Source organism: Biomphalaria glabrata, chromosome 5, assembly GCF_947242115.1.
Source record: "Biomphalaria glabrata chromosome 5, xgBioGlab47.1, whole genome shotgun sequence".
Classification (NCBI taxonomy): domain Eukaryota; kingdom Metazoa; phylum Mollusca; class Gastropoda; family Planorbidae; genus Biomphalaria; species Biomphalaria glabrata.
In genome coordinates this window covers 3,086,155-3,109,641 of record NC_074715.1, presented here as the reverse complement: position 1 = coordinate 3,109,641, position 23,487 = coordinate 3,086,155, and the positions used below count along the sequence as shown (strand labels likewise).

The 23,487-nt window shown below is 37.6% G+C and overlaps 1 protein-coding gene across 1 annotated transcript; it reads right to left on the bottom strand.

Moving 5' to 3' along the window:
- Positions 1-254: 254 nt before the first annotated feature.
- LOC106067923 (uncharacterized) lies at positions 255-17,937 on the bottom strand. Its single transcript, XM_056028261.1, has 10 exons — positions 17,780-17,937; positions 13,863-13,994; positions 12,311-12,490; positions 10,132-10,311; positions 8,371-8,574; positions 6,705-6,929; positions 5,065-5,160; positions 2,742-2,893; positions 1,096-1,219; positions 255-509 (listed from the first exon to the last, which is right to left on the bottom strand). The coding sequence occupies exons 1-10, from the start codon at positions 17,844-17,846 to the stop codon at positions 388-390; spliced, it is 1,482 nt and encodes a 493-aa protein (XP_055884236.1). The 5' UTR covers positions 17,847-17,937; the 3' UTR covers positions 255-387.
- Positions 17,938-23,487: the final 5,550 nt, after the last annotated feature.

The window sequence follows — 23,487 nt, the reverse complement described above, 5'->3', positions numbered from 1 at the left end:
AGGGAAGGGGAGAATTTGGGAATAATTCCAGGTCCCACTTGAGGGGGCCTCCAAAGGAGTGTTGTTGTTTTTTTACATTATATATTAAATATTACCCAAATTGCAGGGGCCGCCGCCAAAGAGGTCAATCTACCTGGCCCCACAAATGATGGAAATTCCTAGCTACGCCCCTGACTGATGAAAATGATTGTGATAAAACCAGTAGAAACATTTTAAGAATAAAAGAAATTAGTCTGAATTGATTGTTTTCCCTCTCTCCTTCCTATTATTTTTTTTAGTATTTTATTATTAAGACAAAAACAAAACATTTTTAAAGGAAAAAAATATTTCAATTCCACTTCTCAACTATACACATAGTAATGGACACTGTTTGGTTTGTACGCCAGGCTAGATGAGGTAGCCAGAAAACGTATTGAAAATAGCGTTGGGTCTTCCATAGAGCTGGCTATCGGTTCCAGTTCTGACGTACACCCTATCGCCTTGCAACAGAGACAGAATAACAAAATTGCCTGTGAAAAAAAAATTAAAACATGTAGTTAGTAACGACTTTATAAACTTTCATTTATACGATAAAAGTTACATATCAATTTCATCTCAAACAAATTTGAAGCCAAATCAGTCAGTGAAAAAAAAGTTATATTAATAGACGAGAAAGTACAATTAAATTGTTACATTTGTTTACATCCTTGAAAGGTTTATCTCCCTCTTTTCTATACAAAACAAAATGGCCTTAATTGAATAATAGAATGATGTTATACAATTATTCTTATCTTATCTTATATAATACAGACTTTACTTCAAAAAATAAGATGATTACGCCCTACGCGTCATATATTTAATCATGCATATTAACCAATGACTTAAATTCTGCCAAGTCACTGGTTTTCTTGGCTGGCTCAGGCAACCCATTCCATGCTCTAATAGCACTAGGGAAGAAGGAGCATCAGACAAATTTGTCCAAGCATATTCTTATAGTGTCATTGACAGTTTTAAAATTGTGCAAAATTTCAACTTGATCTGAGAATGGGAAATGGTAGAAGAAAATAGTGTCAAAAATCACCCAGACAGACAGACAGACTAAAAGTTTAAACTTACTGTTGACATCTTGACTGGTCTGAGAAGATATAGATAACACATAATCGCTGTTCTTATACAGATTCAGTTTGGCCTGCTTCTGTTCTTGCGCTTTGACTCCAACAGTAAATATGTAGAGACCAGGCTAGAGATGTGACAGAGAATGTGACAACCTAATCACCCTTATTAAATACAATCTAATAGTTGACAGTTTAAGTAATTATAAAAGAAATTCTTAATTTAAGGGAAGTGTGTTTGTTAGTGGCATTCGACAAAACTACAACTTCTTAAACCCCATCGTCATTCCAACAGCAACACATGCATGTGAGACATGGAAACCATCTTCCAAAATGGTTCAGATCGATTTTAGGAGTCAGTTATAGAGGGTTTCAAACAAGGAAATCCAATGCCGAACTGGGAGTCGTCCACTTAGTGAGGTTGTGACAGAGCTTCGCATGAGGTTTGCGGGACATGTTCTCAAAAAAAAAAAATGATACAAGGATAGCGTAAACAGGGGCGTCCTCGTATCACTTGGCGCCACTCTTTCATGGAATCTCAGAGCAGAAGGCACCAGGTGGGAAGTCGGAAGAGGCTTAAGACATTGGTAGTGACAGATCTTTGTGGAAACAGCTTACCGCCCACTATCTGAGCCATGTAAAAACCAAGAGCTGGGTGGATTGTTAGAGACTTTTTTCACCTTCAACCTCACCCTTAACCTTCACTTTAATCTTCACCCTTCACCTTTCACCTTCACATTTACCCTTCACTATAACCCTTTACCATAACCTTTCACCTTCACATTCACCTTCACCATAACCTTTTACCATAACCTTTTTCCTTTAGCCTTCACCATAACCTTTTACCATAACCTTTTTCCTTTAGCCTTCACCATAACCCTTTATCATAACCTTTTTCCTTTAAATTCACGCTTCAACATAACCCTTTACCATAACCTTTTTTCCTTTAGCCTTCACCATAACCCTTTATCATAACCTTTTTCCTTTAGCCTCCACCATAACCCTTTATCATAACCTTTCACCTTCACATTCACGCTTCAACATAACCCTTTACCATAACCTTTTTTCCTTTAGCCTTCACCATAACCCTTTACCATAACCTTTTTCCTTTAGCCTCCACCATAACCCTTTATCATAACCTTTCACCTTCACATTCACGCTTCAACATAACCCTTTACCATAACCTTTCAAATTCACCCTTCACCATAACACTTTACCATAACCTTTCACCTTCACCCTTCACCATAACCCTTTACCATAACATTTCACCTTCACATTCACGCTTCAACATAACCCTTTACCATAACCTTTCAAATTCACCCTTCACCATAACACTTTACCATAACCTTTCACCTTCACCCTTCACCATAACCCTTTACCATAACATTTCACCTTTACATTTACCCTTCACAATAACCCTTTACCATAACCCTTTTCCTTTACCCTTCACCATAACCCTTTACCATAACCTTTCACATTCACCCTTCACCATAACCCTTTACCATAACATTTCACCTTTACATTCACCCTTCACCATAACCCTTTACCATAACATTTCACCTTTACATTCACCCTTCACCATAACCCTTTACCATAACATTTCACCTTTACATTCACCCTTCACCATAACCCTTTACCATAACCAATTACCAATGGAGCAACAAACTGGAAATCTTCTCTACGATAGCCGAATCCTTCATTCGTGTAGACCTTATCATAGTTGATGTTGGAGTTATTTCCATAGTTCTGATCCTGTGTTAGTGCCAAAGAGAAAGCAACCTTGAAAGGTTCAACTATTTTAGCTGTAAAAAAAACAAAAAAAAAACAACAAACAAACAAAAAAAAAACAAGATTTATTCAATCATATGCAATCATAGTATTCATACAATTCTGAAACAGTCGCACTTCTGATGGGCAGCTACATTTGCATTAGCACAGCGGTTCTCAACCTTTTAGGCTCGGCGACCCTTTTTACAACCCCCAAATCTGCCGCGACCCCCCCCCCCCTCCGCATACACACACAGCAATAGAAGAATGGACAAAAACAATTCATTTTTTTCGATGATCTTAGGCGACCCCTGGCAAATCGTCAATCGACCTCCAAAGCGGTCTCGACCCACAGGCTGAGAACCCCTGCATTAGCAGACTGGACAGCTCCACCATCCGCCCTATATACCACAAGTGGAACTTTACTTTTTATAGTCGGTTTTTACTTTAACTCTTTCTCTTCAAAATGTATTTCCATGATCCGACGAATTTTTTTTTTTTTCACTGTACTCATTTTTAGTTCTCTTCCCAGTTGTAGTTAAACTTCTAGAACTTTTGTCATCAGAAAATAGTTTATTTGGTCTAGAATGAAATGGGACTGCAAGCTCTTTTTAGATAACACACATGAATGTTTAGAAAACCAAATTATATTAATGTGGTCAAATGAACGATGGTATCGTCATTTAGTAGAGAAAGAGTTAAAGAAGACTATTTACTAGGGGGAAGAGTTCGTTAGGAGGGGGGGTGGGTGGGAGTGATACTCTAGTTTACGTGCCGGTAAAAGAAAATTAAAGGAGGGGGTATATGGCAACATACACAATATATAATATGGTACAAAATTGATGTAGATAATTATATATATATATATATATAATGCATTATTTTTTCCGTGGCTGCGCAGCCCCAGCTGTGACCTACATATTTTGCCACATCCATGGCAAGCATAACCATTGTCCGCAGGTGGTCGATTTAGATTTTCTTATTGCCGTCTGCGTCTGTCTTCGGCAGCGGATTCTCTTTTTGGTCTCAAATGTGTATCCCGCTGCCGTCGTGAGTGACCTCCAGCTGTCTCGTTCTGAGGCCGCATGCAAAAAGGTGCTCTCTTCTATGTCAGCTAAGGAAGTCAGCTAAGGAAAGTTGACTCTTAAGCTGGTCTTTGAAGCGTTGGCGTTGGGCGCCTCTATTTCTTCGACCACCTTTTAGCTCAACAAAAAAGACTGCCTTTGACATACGTTCGTCTTCCGTACGGGATACGTGCCCTGTCCAGCGTAAGTGTCGGACCATAAGAAGTCCATTTATACTGTCCGTACCGGCGTTCGCAAGGACATCGCTGTTTGTTGTGCGGCCTTGACACCGTATGTCCATCTTTGGTGAAAGCGCTCAAGAAGTCTTAGTTGCTTTCTGTATAGTGTCCATGTCACATACTCATATAAAAGGGTTGAGAGAACCACCGCCTGGTAGACATTGATTTTTGTAGGCAGGTAAAGCGATTTATTCCGCCAAATTGTCCCCTGAAGAAGTCCAAAAGCGTTACTTGCCCTGTACAGACGGTTATCAACCCCCCCCCCCCCCTTTTTGAAAGTGAGGCGTCATTTGACACTATACTACCTACATATGTGAAGTGGTCTACCACTATATTTCTCAAATATATTGTCTATAATTGCTTCCGATAGAACAGAAAAGAAAAGCCAATGATGTAAATGTCATCTGTTTCTTGGCCTGAGGCAGCGGTTCTCAACCTTTTAAGCTCGGCGACCCCTTTTTACAATCCCCCACTCTGCCGCGACCCCTCCCCCCCCCCCCACACACACATACAGCAATAGAAGAGCAGACAATACCAATCCATATTTTCGATGGTCTTAGGCGACCCCTGGCAAATGGTCAATCGACCCCCAAGGGGGTCGCGACCCACAGGTTGAGAACCCCTGGCCTAAGGTTTACAAGATTGTCATGTGGCCAGCACAATGAACAACTTACTTTACTTTTCCCCAACTCTTGTCAGGTACGCATTAAAGCTGAGTGGACTCAGAGGCGCCCAAAGATCCCGAAATAAAAAATTCCAGTCTTCACCAGGATTCGATCCCGGGACCCCCGGTTTTGGAATCTAAGCCTTTACCGCTCAGCCATCACTTCCCATACTGGTTTTCCAACGGAACTGAAAGGTGAAAAATATAAAGTGGATATAACTGTTACTTTTATCACTTACTTTGTAGACATATTCCTGAATCTTGCTGGCACCTAGTCGGGCACTCTGTAGGGCACTTGGCGCTGCAGTTCAGACCAAAACTTCCTGGAGCACATTCTAAACAAATAAAAACAACCGAATTAGTTTTCGATTTCTTTCAATCTTTATCAGTATAACGTCTAGTATAGTTTATACTGACGAGCATCTTATTTGTGAATAAATACATCAGTTGAATTATTCAGAAGTCTTGACTACAATCATCATTGTTAATTGTAATGTTTTTTTGGCTAGTTTAGACTGGTGGAGTGAATTATTGTTGGATTTGCACAAGACACAAGATCCTAACCAGGACATTATCAAGAGTTCATGGTACTAAAATTTCATCATTTCTTAATATCGAGATTTCATTAAACAAGTTTTTTAAAATAAATTAATTAAATATTAAGATTTTATTGAACTAAAATTTATTGATTTCTAACTACCAAGATTTCATAGAACTAAAATGTATCTGTTCCCACTATCAAGACGTCAAAGTATTTGTTGTTTCTTGGAAGCATGTTTTCATAAAGCTATTAAAGATTCTTTTCTATCGTGTAGAATCTCTGAATTTGATGTACACAATAATAATAAGGTTTGTCTTCGAGTCCTAAAATTACTGAGAAATGCTGTATTTCCCTTGGCTACGCAGCCCAAGATATGACCTAGATATTTTGCCACACTCTGCGCAAGCACAACCATCGTCTGCCATAAGTAAGATTTTCTTTTTGCCGTCTGCATCTGTCGGCAGCGGGTTTTCTTTTGGTCTCAAATGTATAACCCGCGGCCAACGCTTAAGTAATTATATGCGGTTTATAGTTGTTCTACGCAATTTTTAGCACTAGTGAATTAAATTTCTTTGCTATTTCTTTCGAGTACAAAGCCTTTTTTTTTTAGCAAACGTGACCTTTCAATAAGTCATGCTAATCAAAATTTATTTCGTTAAATTTTTAAACAATAATTTCCACTTTTCTATTTTTTTCTTTTCCGAAAATGAACCTTCTATTCTGGCTGATCACTTTTTTTAATGCATTTTTTTAAAGATATACCTCATTTCGAACTTGAGGGCTAAGGCCTTCTCAAGTCCATACGCTAACCACTGTGCCTGAGAGCTGCTTATGAAAAAAAAAGTTGTATAGTTATTTACAAATTTTTTTTTCTACAAACAATAAAGGGGTCCTAATTCAACTTATACCACCTTATCTGTCTAGTAAAATTTTTTTCATTTGTTCGATTTAAAGTTGATTCTTGGGTTAGAAGGTACAGGAAATAATAGAGCAAAATTTCTGCTTGATTCGAGACGAATTTTTACCAGACAGATAGACAGAGTGAGTTATAGAGTACAAGATAAAGTTCCTCTTTCAAACCTTGTGGTCTATAGGGCAGATGATGTAAAGGTCATCTGTTTCTGTTGCCTACAGTTAATGAGGGTGTCATGTGGCCAGCACAACGACCAACTCCTTTACTTTTCCCCAACTAACGTCAGGTACCCATTTGAGCTGGGTGGACTTAGAGGCGCCCAAGGATCCCGAAATTTAAAAATCCCAGAACCCTTGACCGCCGGTTCGAAAACCAAGCGCTTTACAGCCTACGTGAGTTAAAAGTTTAGTAAAAATAGTACATACCGCCAAAGACTTCCACTTCACAGAGGGTAAGTGTAAGAGCATTCTCAGTTGGTATCAAGTACGTTGGTTTGATTTGTATCGTTGATACAGGTTTGATCAGTATCTTTGCAAATGTGTATACTGATAGCGGGTTTTCATTTGCATCTTGGTAACTCCAAATACTTTTGTTTCCCTCGTCAAAGGCTTCAAGCTTAAATTTCTTTAGTCTATAATCGCAACAGTCTCCTGTGGAATAGAAAATAAACAAAGGGAGGATTACCAAGCATTTCTGAATAAGACGTAACCATCATCTTCTTTGAGGTAACAGGAAACTTCTGTACCAGTGTTCCATATTGAATACCACCTAACAGTGTCATGCAATACTTAATGAAAATATGAATTAGCATATTAATGATTTCAGTCATCAATACACTTTCTTATTATTCTAATCTAAAACCATTGGATTTAGGATGTTTCTATACATTTTGTGGATATTGTATGTTTATGTAAATTAGTATATAATACTTTTTTTTTTATTGTTTAATATTACAACTTTTAGAAGTTTGCATATTTTTTATGGGTTCGAAAAGAAATTAATGATAAGTTGGACACTTTTGAGACAATATCTAATTTTGTTAAATTCATTTACAGAGTTGTTAAACTAAATTTTACATACCAAATAATTTTTTTTTATTTGAAACCAGTTTATAGTTTTAATGGTTATTGTTTTTCTCTGTGTAGTAAGTAGATTTTTTTTTTTTTTTCATTCAAAAGAGATAGATTGTAATATCTGAAGTTACAAGCTCTTCTCCCTCTTTACGTATTGTTATATAGTAGATTAATCCGAGACCAATTGTTATAGTGGGCCTCAAACAATAGCTCCACGTATTAACCTGTGGGAACCGCATGGAGACCAATAGCTTTTTGTGTTATAGTAGATTCATCCGAGACCAATCATTACAGGGGGCCTCTAGAAAAAGCTCGACGTATTAGACTGTGGGAACCACGAGGAGACCAATAGTTCGTTGTCACGTCATACAGACCTGCGACGCGGCCACCATCTATTGGTCCATACTAAAAATAGGTTGTCTGGTTGCAGTTCAGAGTTCAGTGACGAGTGGTCTTGATAAGTCCTATTTCGTTAAGAAAATAAATCCCACTTTGTAGACACTGCGCCCACCCTTATGAAACTGTAAGCCCTATCCACTGTGAATGCCCCTTCCTAATCCACCTAAGGCAGACCCTACTACCACGACAGCCCAACACAACCAGCACCCTGTACGGCAGTGCTGAACAACTGATGAGAACAGCACACTATTTTTCCTTGGCACAGTCTGCAAAAGAGCTCACAGCTCAGCAGCAATAAAGCTGGCTAGAAGAAGAAGAGGAATGCCGTGCTCTGTGGCGCAAGTAACTTTTATTTAACCAAGTTGTAACTCTTTCTCTCCTAATCACTATCGTTGATTTGACCTCATTAAATTAAAGTAATGTTTACTTTAAGTTTTATCAAAAGAACATGCATTCCCCCTTTAACTCTATACCAAATAAAACATTTTGTGATAAAAATCACAAATGTATTGAAGCTTAATAATAAAAGGGTAGTGAAAAAGTATTGAGCACAATTAAGAATTCCGTCGAAACGTGGAAAAATAATTACGGAGAGAAAGAGTTAAGCTGACCACTATACCTCTGTTGTACAAATTGAACCTGTTGACCACTTTAGGCGTGTCCAGCTCGAGAGTCCAAGAAGGGTTTTGGTCACTGGTATGGGTGCAGTCGAATTGAATGTTTTTAAGGCTTCCATCAACAGCATTTTTTGATTCAAAATTCCAATTTTGATAAAATAGCGTAGAACTTTGCTGGGTCTTCTGTTTCAAGGCAACGTTTCGACCTGGAGATAGAACCAGCCAAATACAAAAACATACTTTAAAAAAAAAAGAAAACAAAACTTATATTAAGTGAATCAATTAGCTTGGATCAGTCATGTATTTGTAATAAGCCTGAAACGACAATCTATAAAGGGGACTAGTTCAGCTTAAACCACCACTTCGGTCAAGTACTATTTCTTTCATTTGGAAAGTGGGCTAATGCAGCATAAGCCGCCATTTCGGTAAAGTACTATTTGTTTCCCTTTGAAAGAGGACTAATTCAGCTTAAATTACCACTTCAGTCAAGTACTATTTCTTTCCCTTGTTTGAGATATCAAACAAAGTAATTTATCACCAATAGTCAATTAACTAATTGTTTAATTTTTTTTAATATTGATTCTTGTGTTGTCAGGTAAAAAGAAATAATTGGGCAAAATTTCAGCCTTATCCGATATTGGGTATCGGAAAAATAACTTGTACAAACTTTTTGACAGACATACAGACAGACAGTGAGTTGATATAAGCATTGTAAAAAAAAAAAAAAAAATTAAATGTCACTAGTAACTGTAGAATTAAAACTATTGCTACGGCTATCTATGAGGCTCTCTGCAAACATGATTTTTTTAAAGACTAAAACATTAACTGCCAATACTTGACAATCGGAAACACAAAACTAGACTCGTACTGCTTCAGTCTGGACTCACTGCGTCGGCCTTGCTATGCTGAACTGTACCGGACAGAATCGCTTAAACTTTGATACTCTCGCTGCTGTATCGGGCCATTACGGCATTGTCAAAAAAAAAATTAAATATAAAAAAAAAACCTCTATCTTACATGGACTTATGACTATATCATGGGAATATTACTCTTTGGGTGTTCATTATTAATAGTAATAATAATGATAAATATTAATAATACAATTTATAAGTCGCTGTTATAAATAACATGAAGTACGCCCAAGGCGCTGTGATAACATTACAAACATAAACACGAAAGCTAAAAAAAAAAAGCTTCGTTCTTTAATAGAGATAAGTTTTGGTATTTTTAGCAAATTTGATTGGCTGACCTGGTTGCATGCGGCCTCAGAACGAGACAGCTGGAGGTCACTCACGAAGGCAGCAGGATACACATTTGAGACCAAAAGAATTTCCGCTGCCGAGGACAGATGCAGACGGCAGTAAGAAAATCTAAATCGACCACCTGCGGACAATGGTTATGCTTGCCATGGATGTGGCAAAATATGAAGGTCACAGCTGGGGCTGCTCAGCCACAGGAAATAATGCATTATATATTTATATATATTATTAACCAAATCAATTCGGTACCACATTATAAATTGTTTATGTTGCCATATACCCCTCCCTTTATTTACCTTGGACCGGCACTTAAACTAGAGTATCACCCCCCCCCCCCCCGCAACGAACCTTCCCCCCTCGTAAATAGTCTTCTTTAACCCTTGAAATACTGCATTCCTCACTCTATTCTTCGGACTCGAAGACCGAAGATAAGCCTTATATATATATATCATGTGTGTATTTCGCATTGTTTCTTATATACGAAATATTAATGTATTCATTTACCTCCACTGATATATAAGGAACATAGCGATTTAATCCCAGGTCCTCTGAGCAAAACGCGTGTCACAGTGTCATTTTTGTCACACCTGTAGTCCGCTGTTGTGGAATTTATTTTTGATATAAGAGGTTCACATCCTTCTGTTACATTCAGTTCTTTGTACAGTACCACCTGTATGTCAGTGCCTGTTTTAAAAAAATAGTTATGAATCAAACTTGATTATGCTCTGCGCATACACATACATGAACCGATTACAATATAATATAATACAATAATGGCAATTTCTTCGATTCGGAAGGTTAATGATGAGTGTTGTGTTTTATATGACTACTCTAACCCGGTTTCGACCTGCATATTCTCCCGCATCTCGCCCAGACAAAGCCGTTATCTATTGGTGGTCTTTTAAAAATGTTTTTCCATCTTCTGCGCATATCTTCAATAATGGCTTTTCTTTCAGTCTCAAATGTTTGTCCCGTAGCGCTTGTAAGAGCTTTTCAACTGTCTCTTTTAGAGGTCATCTGATGCCAACTACATTCCTCTGTGCCAGTGAGGACAAAATGGCGCCGGGGCTGATCTTTATAGCGCTTACGCGGGCACCTCTGTAATGAAGTTCTTTATCTCGCCCAAGAAGATCGCCTTTAGCATGCGGGCGTCTACCAGGCAGTAGAAATGTCCGAGCCAGCTCAGCTGTCGAATAGTTATAGCGAATAAACTAGAATCGGGTGCTTTTACTTTTAAGGGACCTCGAATTCGATTACCAGTAAAGACATGGATTTCAATGTCGGGATCTGGAGTAGGTCCTTGAGAACAACCAACTGTAATGGGCACTTCAAATTCGTAGAAGTCTCTTTCTCTTCTTGCCAGCTTTTTGATGCTGTAAGCTCGTTTGCAGACTGGGCCAAGGAACAATAGTGTGCTGTCCTCTTTAGCTGTTCAGCAATGTCGTAGCTCTGGTCCTCGTTAGCCCATGCCCAAAAATAAATAAATTTTATATCTATCCCGAACGGGCGACGACTGCTTACTAAATAATATCTTTTTTTTTTGTTTCTGGCGAGCTTAGAAAAGGGCAGCGTAAAAAGAGGTTTCTATCATCCACCACGTTGTACGGATCAAACCGGAAGCCATTTGGTCTGAACGGTTGTAAAGGATCGCAACTTGATACTAACGGTGTCTTTTAAAAAAAATTCACGTGATACACATATGAGTCCTAAAAAAGCGCGATTGACAAGGCCAGACTTAGAAGACAATTGAAAAAAAAACAACAATAAAAAAAAAAAAACAATAGACAGAAACCCTGCTGTCTTGCGTAGTGCATAAAATTCTCCATACAGGTCGAGAATTTTGGGTTTCCCAGACCTGACGGAGATCAGCAAGTCTGGGGCAGTCAAACAGAATATGAGTCACGGTTTCCTCTTCTTCCCCGCAGCGGGGGCACCGTAAATCAAAAATTGGCCATAGCCGCGAGAAATATGAGCCAACAGGACAGTGGACTGTCCTGCACTGTGCTATAATAGCTTGCTTTACCATTTATCAGTAACTGATATATCAACACCTTATAATTAACACACAGAATCCCTAAATTTATTCCAGCCGTTTTCCACATACTTGTTCATATTCATAGTTTTCATTTCACTGACTAGTTTGTTGATGAGCTCTTGCTCTGGGTTTGTGAGCTTACCAACATCTTTGCGCTTTGCATGCTTGCCTTCTTGGGGCCGTCTAGGTGGTTGGATGCATATTTTCAGCTTAGATAAGATTAGGTGATGATCAGTCCGACAGTCCGCTCCGCATAATGCTGTATTGACGTTCATATCTGTCAGACTGTCTGACATTGATGAAGTCTATTTGATGCCAGTGCTTGGACATAGGATGCATCCATGACGTCTCGGAGTTTCAAGATTTGAGGCAAGAAGAGTGTCCAGGGTGAAAGAGCGCCGAACCAAGAAAAAGCTGAGAGAAAAAGCAGGCCTATCTGCAACTGACCTAACCCACCCATGCCACGTCTGCTGCCGGCTTTTTCAAGCGAGGATTGGATTGTATAGTCACCTTTAGAGTCCATAGGAAGTGAAAAATGTGCTCATCTTCGACCACGAAGGAGGATCTATATAATTAGCACACAGAATTTAAGTTAAATGTAAGTACATTTAATGGAAACAGGCAGGTTCATAGAACTATAATACTTACTTGAACCATTAATAACGCTATAACGTAGCCAAGTGAAAGGATAGTCTCTGTTCCAGGATATTTCTAAGGCTTCCAGGTTTTGATTCTCATTACACGTTTTGTCATCTCTGTCCGTCAACCATGATGTCGTCTGCGCTGGTGAGGATTTGATGGTAACGCCTGTGATGTTGGCCAGGTCCTCTGAGAAAGTTTAAAGATAAAAAAAAATTATGACACATTATGTCCATCTCTCTCTCTCTCTCTCTCTCTCTCTCTGTCTCTCTCTCTGTCTCTCTCTCTGTCTGTCTCTCTCTCTGCCTGTCTCTCTCTCTGTCTGTCTCTCTCTCTCTGTCTCTCTCTCTCTCTCTCTATCTGTCTCTCTCTCTGTCTCTCTCACTGTCTCTCTCTCTCTGTCTCTCTCTCTCTGTCTATCTGTCTCTGTCTCTGTCTCTGTCTCTCTGTCTCTCTCTCTCTGTCTCTCTGTCTGTCTGTCTGTCTCTCTTTCTGTCTCTCTCTCTGTCTCTCTCTCTCAGTCTCTCTCTCACTCTGTCTCTCTCTGTCTCTATATCTCTCTGTATATATTGATATGTAGGACGTAATTATTTTCTTTTTTAAAAAAATATCGTTGTAATTATATATTGTATATTAATATTATATGTCTATCTGTCTAACCTGCATGACTAACCTTTTTGACTAACCTGTATGACTTACTTGTATGACCCATATCTTAATAACGTATCTTCTTTTTATATGTATTTTATATATATTGAGGACGGTACTTCAAAAAACAAAAGATAATTACGTCCTACGCATTTCACGTTTAAATCTAGTATGCATGTTAATCAATCTTCTTATCTTATCTTATCTTATATAATACAGACGTTACTTCAAAAAAGAAGATGATTACGTCCTACGCGTCATGCATTAGTCATGCATATTAACCGATGACTTAAATTCTGCCAAGTCACTGGTTTTCCTGGCTGGCTCAGGCAACCCATTCCATGCTCTAATAGCACTAGGGAAGAAGAAGTATTTGTACAAATTTGTCCTAGCATATGGGACGAGGAATGTGCCTTTATTTTTGTGTCTTTCAGAGTATTTTATTAAATTTTGTTTTTGTATTTGAAGATTATGGTTCAGTGTTTTATGTATAATTGCTACTTTACTTTTGAGTCTTCTGTCCTGAAGGCTTTCTAAATTTAGTGAATAATGACTTCAACTCAGCTAAGTCACTGGTTTTTCTGGCGGAGCATTGGTAAGAATCTATTCTAGCGTATAGCATAAGAAATGTGAATCAAAAGAGTTTTTCTGAGTATTTCATTGTTTGTTTGTTTTATGTTTTTTCTATTGATAAGTTATGGTTTTGTGTTTTACGTATTATTACTAATTTACTTGTTATTATTTTCACCTGAAGTGTCTCTAAGTTTAGTGATTTTACTAAATACATTTGGTTTGACTAACCTGTATGACTAGCATATATGGCCAACTCTATATGATTAGCCATTTAAGGTTTACTTGTTGATTAAATAAAACTTCGACATATTTATAATGTAATAAAGAATAGAATGCTTACGGTACTGGCATCCTGTTCCAAACCAACCATTGTCACATTTCTGTGAGCACTTGCCCTCTTTGTCACATGTGCTGCCAACGCTACAGTGACACATAAACTGACAGTTAGGCCCAAACCATCCAGAGGAACATTCTACATGAAAATCAGAATGTCAATAAGTTAAACGAAAATTGTCGTAAAAATATAATTTCAAACAAGTAAAATTTTTCTTTAAGAAATTATTTAACATGACATATTTTTCTTTATAAAGCTAATGACTATTTATAGAAGCTATAAATGGTTCTTTCTAATTAACGATATTAATGTTAAAAAAATAATATAATGAAACACCCCCCTCCCCCCAAGCCTCAATCGCTCTCCTCAAATCACCTATAAATCTAGATTTATTTATTTAATTCTTTAATAAATTCATTCGGGAATACCCAAAAACGCATGACACTGGGGTTGTTGGCATCGCGTGCCCTGATAAGACTCTTCTCTCAGTGACCAAGATTTGCTAGCATGTTAACGATGCTGTATATTTACGCCAGAGGCGTAGCGAGGGTGGGGGCAAGGGGGGAACTATGCCCCGAGCGCCACCCTTCCAGGGAGGGCGTCACACACAACCAATATTTCTATGTGATGTTTATGGAAAATTGGGAGGGGGGGGGGCGCCAATGATGTACCTTGCCCCTGGCTCACGTTTGCTCACTACGCCTCTGACTTTATATTACTCATTATGTGTAACCATTATTTATGTCGTATTCTATCATTGCTTCATTAACCCTTCATTGAGTCCTCGTTTCAGTCTAGAGACCACAGGTAGGAGACTAAACTGTCACTGTCAGCCTATGCACCCCTTTCCATTAAATATATGTTGGCCTCTAGTCACACAAGAGGTTGCAAAGGGAAAAGATCGTCGCTCAATACGTAAAATGCCACATTAAATTCAGTTAACTAACTATCCAACAACTTCTGTAGTTTCTCAGAAGCAAGAGAAGGATCCTAGCAGGGCCGGTCTTAGGTCACTGCAACCTATGCGGTCGCAGTGGGCCCCGCGCTTTCATAGGCCCCGCGCTAATTTTATGTGTAATTATTAATTGCAAAATATATACGAAAATTCCTGGAAATAACCTGCACTTATTAAAATTTCCTGAAAACTCATAAAAATCTTATGAAAAATAGACAAAATTACCATTTGTGTGTGTCATTTGTAATGGGAAACGCTATTCCTACGCGCGATAAAAAAAAAGACATTGTCAGCTTTCATGTAATAAAATTTAATAATCGGACGAATTTTGCCCTTAACCAGAAGTTCCAATACGTATTTACTTTTATTGTTACTGGCATATAAATATGCCATAGGTTGCAAAATTGGTAAAGTAAAATTAACTTGATCGCAATTTTGTACTTAGAAAAGAATGAATAAAATGCAAAGCCGAATTTATTTTTTTTAATACAAAATCTTAATTTTCACTTACTATCCTTATTCTCACCCAGACTAGGCCCCGCGCAATTAGTTTCGCATAGGGCCCCGCAATCGCTAGGACCGGCCCTGGATCCTAGGTATCATATTGTTACGAATGAACAGTGACAGGTAGACGTCATTACGTGTGACCCCGGCGAGATGACACAGCATCGGTTGTTCTCTGGAATCTACGTGTATAAACAAAGACAGCATGTGACGTTTCCTCACGTGTTGTTCCAGAAGATACTAGCAGTGTTTGTGCAACTTTGGAGGAGCGATTAGGGACTAACGTGAAAAGGGAGGGAGTCGTCAGTACAGTCGTTACTGTTGTCTACTGTGCGAGACAGTAGAAGGGAGTGGACTACAGTCGTTAAAGTTTATATAGCGAACTACAGTGGACTTGTACCATTACAGTCGATACAGTCGATGTAAGACGTGTACGGCTCCTATTCGGTAGATTTGAGTACAGAAATACGTCACAATATTGTTGTAACTCTGCTCCCTAAAGGACTGTTGTGATTCGGCTGAAGTCATGGGAGTCTGAACCGTCTGGACCCGAGTGCTGTCCAGTGTGATACTAGGGAACTGTTTGGGAGACCTGGAGCGACACTGGGAAGTATGTCGGTGGTCTGCTCTGTGTTCTGGTATGAAGTAGGACTCTTAGAGCTTAAGACATTACTCCTTGTGACTTGATAGCGGAAGTCTAACAATCTGTTGATGGCTCATAATAAATTCATCGTTTCTTGTTACCTCCTGCCTTTCGTTGAGTGCCTGTCTCAGAGCTACAACAATATTTAAAGACCGCATCACAAACCAAGAGATTGGAGACAGGGTTAACGAAGCGATTGGACCCCATGATAACCCATCGTGTAAAAAAAACGCAAGTTAAAAATGTATGGCCATATTACAAGGTCTTCGGGGCTCGCAAAGTTCTTCCTTCAAGGAACAATACCAGGAAAAAAGAAGAAGATGCAGACAGAGAAAGCGATAGGAAGACAACATAAACGAATAGACGGGCCTGCCATTGAAAGATGTTCTAATTAAAGCAAAAGACATACAGGATTGGAGAAAAACAGCCGACAAATCTTATATGGTGCCCCAACGGTCCAACAGACTAAGGGATAGGTAAAGGTGAAACCAAAAACATGGTGTTATCTAGTCAGCTGACTTTCCGTGTAAGATATTTCTGATTATAAATGAATCCTAATGAATCACTAAAAACATAAGAACAGGCTCAATTCAAACGTAACGAAAGGGCTGATAATACCTGTATTACTTATTTTATACTATTTACACTAATACTCAGGCCTACAGTATTAGAGGCGAGAACGCCCCTGAGCGTGGTAGTGTTGTATAATGCCATCTATTACATACCTTAAGGCCCCGTATATGAACCTCGCCAAGGGCCCAGCGGTCATTTTGTCCTTTGAGGAATAATGATTTATAATAATGTGGGAAGCGTGGTCAAGAGGCTAAGTGCGCTTGAACTTGGCTTGGCTTGGCTACCTAAGAAGGGGGCTTGAGGTTTGACACCCGACTCGGGCAGAATTGTGTTTACTGATCGCCAGCACCGTAAAACCTTCTCCTAGATACCCCCTCCCCCCACTGGTCCACAAATAAGATTGGACCAAAGCGCTCTGGGCATGCTTTAAGCATGAAAGTAGCACTATATAAAAGCCATAATTTATTTATTAATGTTTCTAAAATATTTTACATTTTGCGGATTTTCCACTACATCTAAAGATAATTATTTACTAGCCCAAAACACTTGAAGAACGACAGGGAATGGCCGAAGCAGGATTTGTACCCGAAACCGTCGAGAAAAAAACAGAGCGCATATCACACGACCGTGCAGCCGTCCAGACGAAATAAGTTTTGTTTAAAACTAAAAAAAAATGCAAAAAGACAAAACATCACAATGCACTTCCCTTGCGAAGTACTATGGACCGAAACTTTATATAACATACATACCCTGGGAAAGTACTACCGACAGAAAATATAGGTAATGCACTTACCCTGTGAAAGTACTACGGACATTTAACAAACAATAAGTAATGCATGATCATTACTTACCCAGTAAAAGTACTAGAGACATATAGCATAAGTAATGCACTTACCCTGGGAAAGTACTACGGACAGGCAACATAAGTACAGCAATTTCCCCTGGAAAGCACAACGAATAGGAAACATACGTAATGCACGTATGCTGGGAAAGTACTACGGTAACAAAACATAAGAAATGTATTTACCTTGGGAAAGTACTACGGACACAAAACATAATTAATGTACTTTCCCTGAGAAAGTACTACGGACACAAAAACATAAGTAATGTACTTACCTTGTGAAAGTACTATGGACACAAAACATAAGTAGTGTACTTACTTTGGAAAAGTACTACGGACACAAAACATAAGTAATGTACTTACCTTGTGAAAGTACTACGGACACAAAATATAAGTATTGTACTTACCCTGGGAAAATACTACGGACACAAAACATACGACAACCAACGCAGAAAACAAAGAGACTTGAAACATTTGTTTGCCGTGCTAACTTGTAGTCTAACAATGTCTGCAATTGTGTTTGAAATTAAATACATTTATCACATGACTCCTAAACTCTGCGTTACCATCTCATTACTATGTTTGGAATAATACCACGCAGTTTGTTATTTTTTGTCGAGTATGGTGTGCAATCAAATTTATGCAAACTGCTTTAACATTTCGTAAAATTAAAATGTTAGATGGATCTTTCATTACTTGCATTGTAAGTTCAATTCGTGGACAGCTGGTTTTGGGGTTATCATATGTGTGGTAAGATTGTCAGGACTGTGGTAACACTGTCTGGTGTACTCTAAGATTATCAGGTGTGTGGTAAGATTGTCAGGAGTGTGGTAAGACTGTCAGGTGTATTCTAAGATTATCAGTTGTATGGTAAAATCGTCAGGACTGTGGTAAGACTGTCAGGTGTATTCTTAGATATGAGGTGTATGGTAAGATTGTCAGGAGTGTTCTAAGATTTTCAGTAGTTTGGTAAAATTGCCAGGTGTGTGGTAAGATTATCAGGTGTGTAGTTACATTGTCAGATGTGTGGTAAGATTGTCTGGTGTGTGGTTAGATTGTCAGGTGTGTTGTAGGTTTACTTTAACAAAAGTTGTGTGGTAAGATTGTTAGGCATATTTGTATAAGTTATATGAAACTCATACATAATACGATTTTAAGGCCTATGTGTGCAAACATTGTCATAGATTATTAGGTGCGAGTATTAAGATGAAAGTATAAAATAAAAAAAAGTGTCATGTGGCCAGCACATCGACCAACCGATTTTACTTTCCTCAACTTAAAGTTAAGTACCCATTAAAGCGTTGGGTTGACTCAGGGGAGCACTAAAAATCCCGAAATTCAAAATCACAATCTTCACCAAGATTCGAACCCAGGACCTCAGGTTCGGAAACCAAGTTCTTAACCACTCAGCCACCGCGCTTCCCAAGATAAAAGTGTTAGGGCTAGGTTAGATCGTAATTTGTTTGGGGGTTATAAATATTCAGCCCTTGTGTTTCTGTGCATTGAAACTTCATGTTGAAGATGTTGAGAAAATTATTTAATTCAGACCTTCCTATTATAAGCTATCCCGACAAGATTAACGTTTAATCTTTCCACTCAGGACCGGACAACTTATGTACCGGAGGCTCAAAATTAGAACCTGTAAAATCTGCCCATGTGAAGTGTCACCATATAATGCTGACCAAGTCTTTCAAAACTTTTTTCTTTACCAAGAGGCCCGGACAAGATGGTTCCAGGTTCAAACCATGCCCGCTTCCATTCCCCGTCGTCCTGCGGGAAGTTTGGACTTCAACCCTGAAGGAACATCCGAAATACAATGATTTTAATTAGAATATAAGCCTAAATCTAGTTTAAATAATCTAGCACTAGTGTAAAAAATTTAGCTCTAGTGTAAAACAATCTATATCTAGATCTAAATCTAGCTATTATGTCTTTTTAAAATACGTGTCATATTACGAGGTTTAATAAACATTACTATACCGAGTTGTTTTGGCATTTCATTTGAAGAATTTATTCCATATGATGTCAAAGGAAAAAAATCCACTGCGTCACACGGCCTAGTTAGACTAAAAAAAAGCCTTCATCAATACGAGACAGTTATCAAGAGGAACAATATATAGTTTTCGAAATGTGACTGTGACAGACGGACACTTTGCACAAACCTAATAGCGGCTTTTCCCCTTACGGGGGCCGCTAAAAATGAAACCTACAATTGATTATATATGTTTAAGAAAGATTGTTTAGCAATTAAATTACCCTAAAATAACGAAGCAGGACGTTTTGGCGCTGCCGTTTTGGCGCCGCCGTTTTGGCCCCGCCGTTTTGGCGCGAAGGACGTTTTGGCGCGAGCCGTTTTGGCGACGGGACGTTTTGGCGCGAAATATATTATGTACGTTTATTGTATTATTTCTTTTAAAAGAGTTATTCATATCTATGTTTTGCACGAGTGTTTGTGTTAAGACATATTTTTCACGAACTAAATGTAAATGTGTGTTTGTTTTTCACATCATTTTCTTTAATAAACATTTTGGATTGTGTATGTGTGTTTATTAAGAGGCACATATTTATTTTCAAAAAAGTTTTTTAAGATATTACTTTAAAATTAAAAACAAAATGAAACGATGATAGAGAAAAAATTGATGCAATTATTTGTTTACATTAACATTGGTATATTTAATGACTGTATGGTATCTCCAGCTATACATACCAAACACTTGCTAATAATAAGTAAAAATATAATACATGTACCATGTTTCTCAAAATACTTTAAGTTAAGTATACATAGACACCATGGTTTTCTGCCTAAGTCGCTGGAATTCAAGGGTTCATTAAAAAAAACTACGTGCTTATTAAATTATCGTTAAATGATATCTCGCGCCAAAACGTCCCGTCGCCAAAACGGCTCGCGCCAAAACGTCCCGTCGCCAAAACGGCGGGGCCAAAACGGCGGCGCCAAAACGTCACGTACCGCTAAAATAATGCTATAAAATCTTTACTATATTATGGCTAAATTATATAAATGTGCAGACCATGTTAATATAGTCACACTACACCAATCGCTTATCATACTATAATAATGTCATTCTGTTTAACTAAGTTTAAAAATAATAGCATGTGGCTCCCGATCCCAACGATCAGCCAACCTTACAATTAAATTACCGTTTATATTTTCTGATTATCATCTTATATTCATCTGTTTGTGTCACCTGTAGCATTTGTTATAATTTGAAATGTGCTTATTATCTTAAACATCCAGTATCAAAAAACAATATCTAAATATCCAGTTTCCAGTATCCATTATACCTTGTTTATTTTAAACATTTTAAAATTATAATTATAAATGATACAAAGCTTATTTTAACTCATTCCGTCTGTCTTATCTTATCTTATATATTACAGACGTTACTTCAAAAAAAAAAAAAAAAAAAAAAAAAGAAGATAATTACGTCCTACGCATTTCATGCGTCAATCTAGTCATGCTTGAAAATGAATGACTTAAACTCTGCTGAATCGCTTGTTTTCCTGGCTGAGTCAGGCAACCCAATGCAATCTCTAGTGTACGAATTTGTTCTAGCGTATGGAATAAGACATAGGCCTCTATCTTAGTGTCTTTTTGAGTACTTCATTAGTTTGTTTGTTTTCTATTAGTAAGTCATGGTTTAGTGTTTTATGTATTATATCTACTTTTTATTCTTCTGTCTTGAATGGTCTCTAAGTTTAGTGATTTTATTAATGGTGTTTTTTTTTTTCTCTTCCTATTCTTGAATTAAGTTTAAACTGTGCACACGTATTCAATGTCGATGACAACTTTAGACATTTTTACACGTATATCCTCTCGAGACATTTTGCGCTTTGGGCGGCAAGCTGTCTCTATAAAGTTCTGTCGCTGGCAATGTCTGACGCTGCTTCCCACCTGGTGTCCACTGCTCTGAAGTTATCAGTGAAGGTGTGACACTTATACGAGGTCGTCCCTGTTTGCGCTATATAAAAGCTATAAATATTATTATTATTATTGGCCTCCATGTCATTGCACATCCTCGTATGCGTAGTTCATTCTATCGTTGGACATGTTCGCAAACCTCATGCGATGTTAAGTCACAACCTCATTAAGTGGTCGATTCTGCGGTCAGTTTGGACAGGCCAAGCTGTCAGGTATCAATTTAAATAAACCTAATTTTTTTAATCACTTATGCAAGCAGTTTTTTCCATATAAATACACCACTCTTACAACTATTCACTATTAATAGTATCATAAGATGAGGGGTCTTTGGTAGGGGAGAATACTACTTACCATATTTTTAACACATTTATGCAAATGGTTTTAGACTTTTTGCTTAAAATATTATTTTTTTTTACATCTGTATTGCTACGTTATGTAAGTTCTGTATTACTAATTATTACATTTAACAAAAAATAATGTTTACTTTTTCTTAAGAGAAAAAAATCTTTTTAGTATGCATATAAGTTGGACATAATTAAAAACAACAATTCAAAAAGTAATTTTTCATATTATCGCGAGAACTGCAATGCTTTACAGTTGCACGGCAACCAAAGGAATTTTTTTTTTAAGGATTTGAATAAGAGAAACACCCTTTACAAATCAATTAGATCAATTAGATATTCATTTTAAGACATTAGTTAGGACCAGGTTCGCAGTTCACTTTACATTCTCTTTCACCTATCCTTTGGTCTACTACACAGAAGATCTGTCAACCTTCTTTCTTCATTCTGTCATTTGCCTTTGATAGAATTTAATTCTGATATTCTTTCTGAAAATATTGATACCTGCCTGGGTGGACCACTTCGAAGGCCGATTTTGAGTTTATGTTTCCACACAAACTGTCTTTGTTACCTTGTTTTATCTTTTATCGCTGGATTTTATATTATTGTATGTTTTAATGCTGGATTTTTAAATACTGGTTGTTATAATACAGATTGTTTAATACTAAACCTTTTTGTATTGATTTTTTTAGCGGCCCCGAAAGGGGAATAGACGCTATTAGTTTTGTGTGGTCTGTCTGTCCGTCCGTCCGTTCGTTAGTCCCGTTTAGATCTCGTAAACTAGAAAAGGTGTTAAAAAATCCGACAGCGTGATATTTTAGGCTATTTAAAGTTCTAATGCAACGGCTACTTTTTCTTTTCTGAAAGCGAAAACTTTAATTTTAAAAATCAACTATGCAATTAGTTTTTTCATAAATATATATCATTTTTACAACTATTCACTATTAATAGTAACATACATGGGAGGCTTTTTACTAAGGGAGATTACTACTTACCATATTTACAACACATATATGCAAACGGTTTATGATTTTTTAGTGAAAAATTATTTTTCTTACAAATGTATTGCCAAGTTAATTAGGCGCTATCATACTAACTGTTACATTTACAAAAAAAAAAAAATACTTTTTTTCTATAGAAAAAAAAATCTATTTATATTTTATAAGTGGAACATAATTTAAAACAACAATTAATAAGTATTTTTTTATACTATCGCGTATACTGCTCACCATAACATAATAGTAGTCACTTAAATAAAGGAATTTTTTTTTAATGAAATGTTTTTATTCCTCCTGGGCTTTGAATAAGATATTGACCCTTTACAAAATAATTAGATCAATTAGATAATCATTAATTGGCATCAGTTAGGCCAGGTTCACATCTAACTTCACATTCACTTTCTCCTATCCCTTGATCTGCTGGACCGTCGAGGCACCACACAAGATCTGTCAACCTTCTTTCTCCATTCTACTCTGTCATTTGCCTTACAATTTCACTCTGATATTCTTTACAAAAAAAAATTGATTGACGCCTGCCTTTGTACCTGCCTTGGTGGACCACCTCGGGGGCCGATTGTGAGTTTGTGTTTTAACACAAACTGTCTTTGTAACCTTGTTTTAATTAATTTTGTGTACAGAGAAGTATGTCGTCACTTCCTGACCGTTGTTACGTTATCATTATGCTGGTAATGAGAATACTTGATATTATTACTTACTAATGTATTTACCAAAGTACCATTGCTATCATCAAATTGGGCGCCTCCGAAACCACCCTCAGTTAACGAATGAAACGCTAGTGACAACACTTCTCTTTAGGGAGCTGGTATAATCCAGTC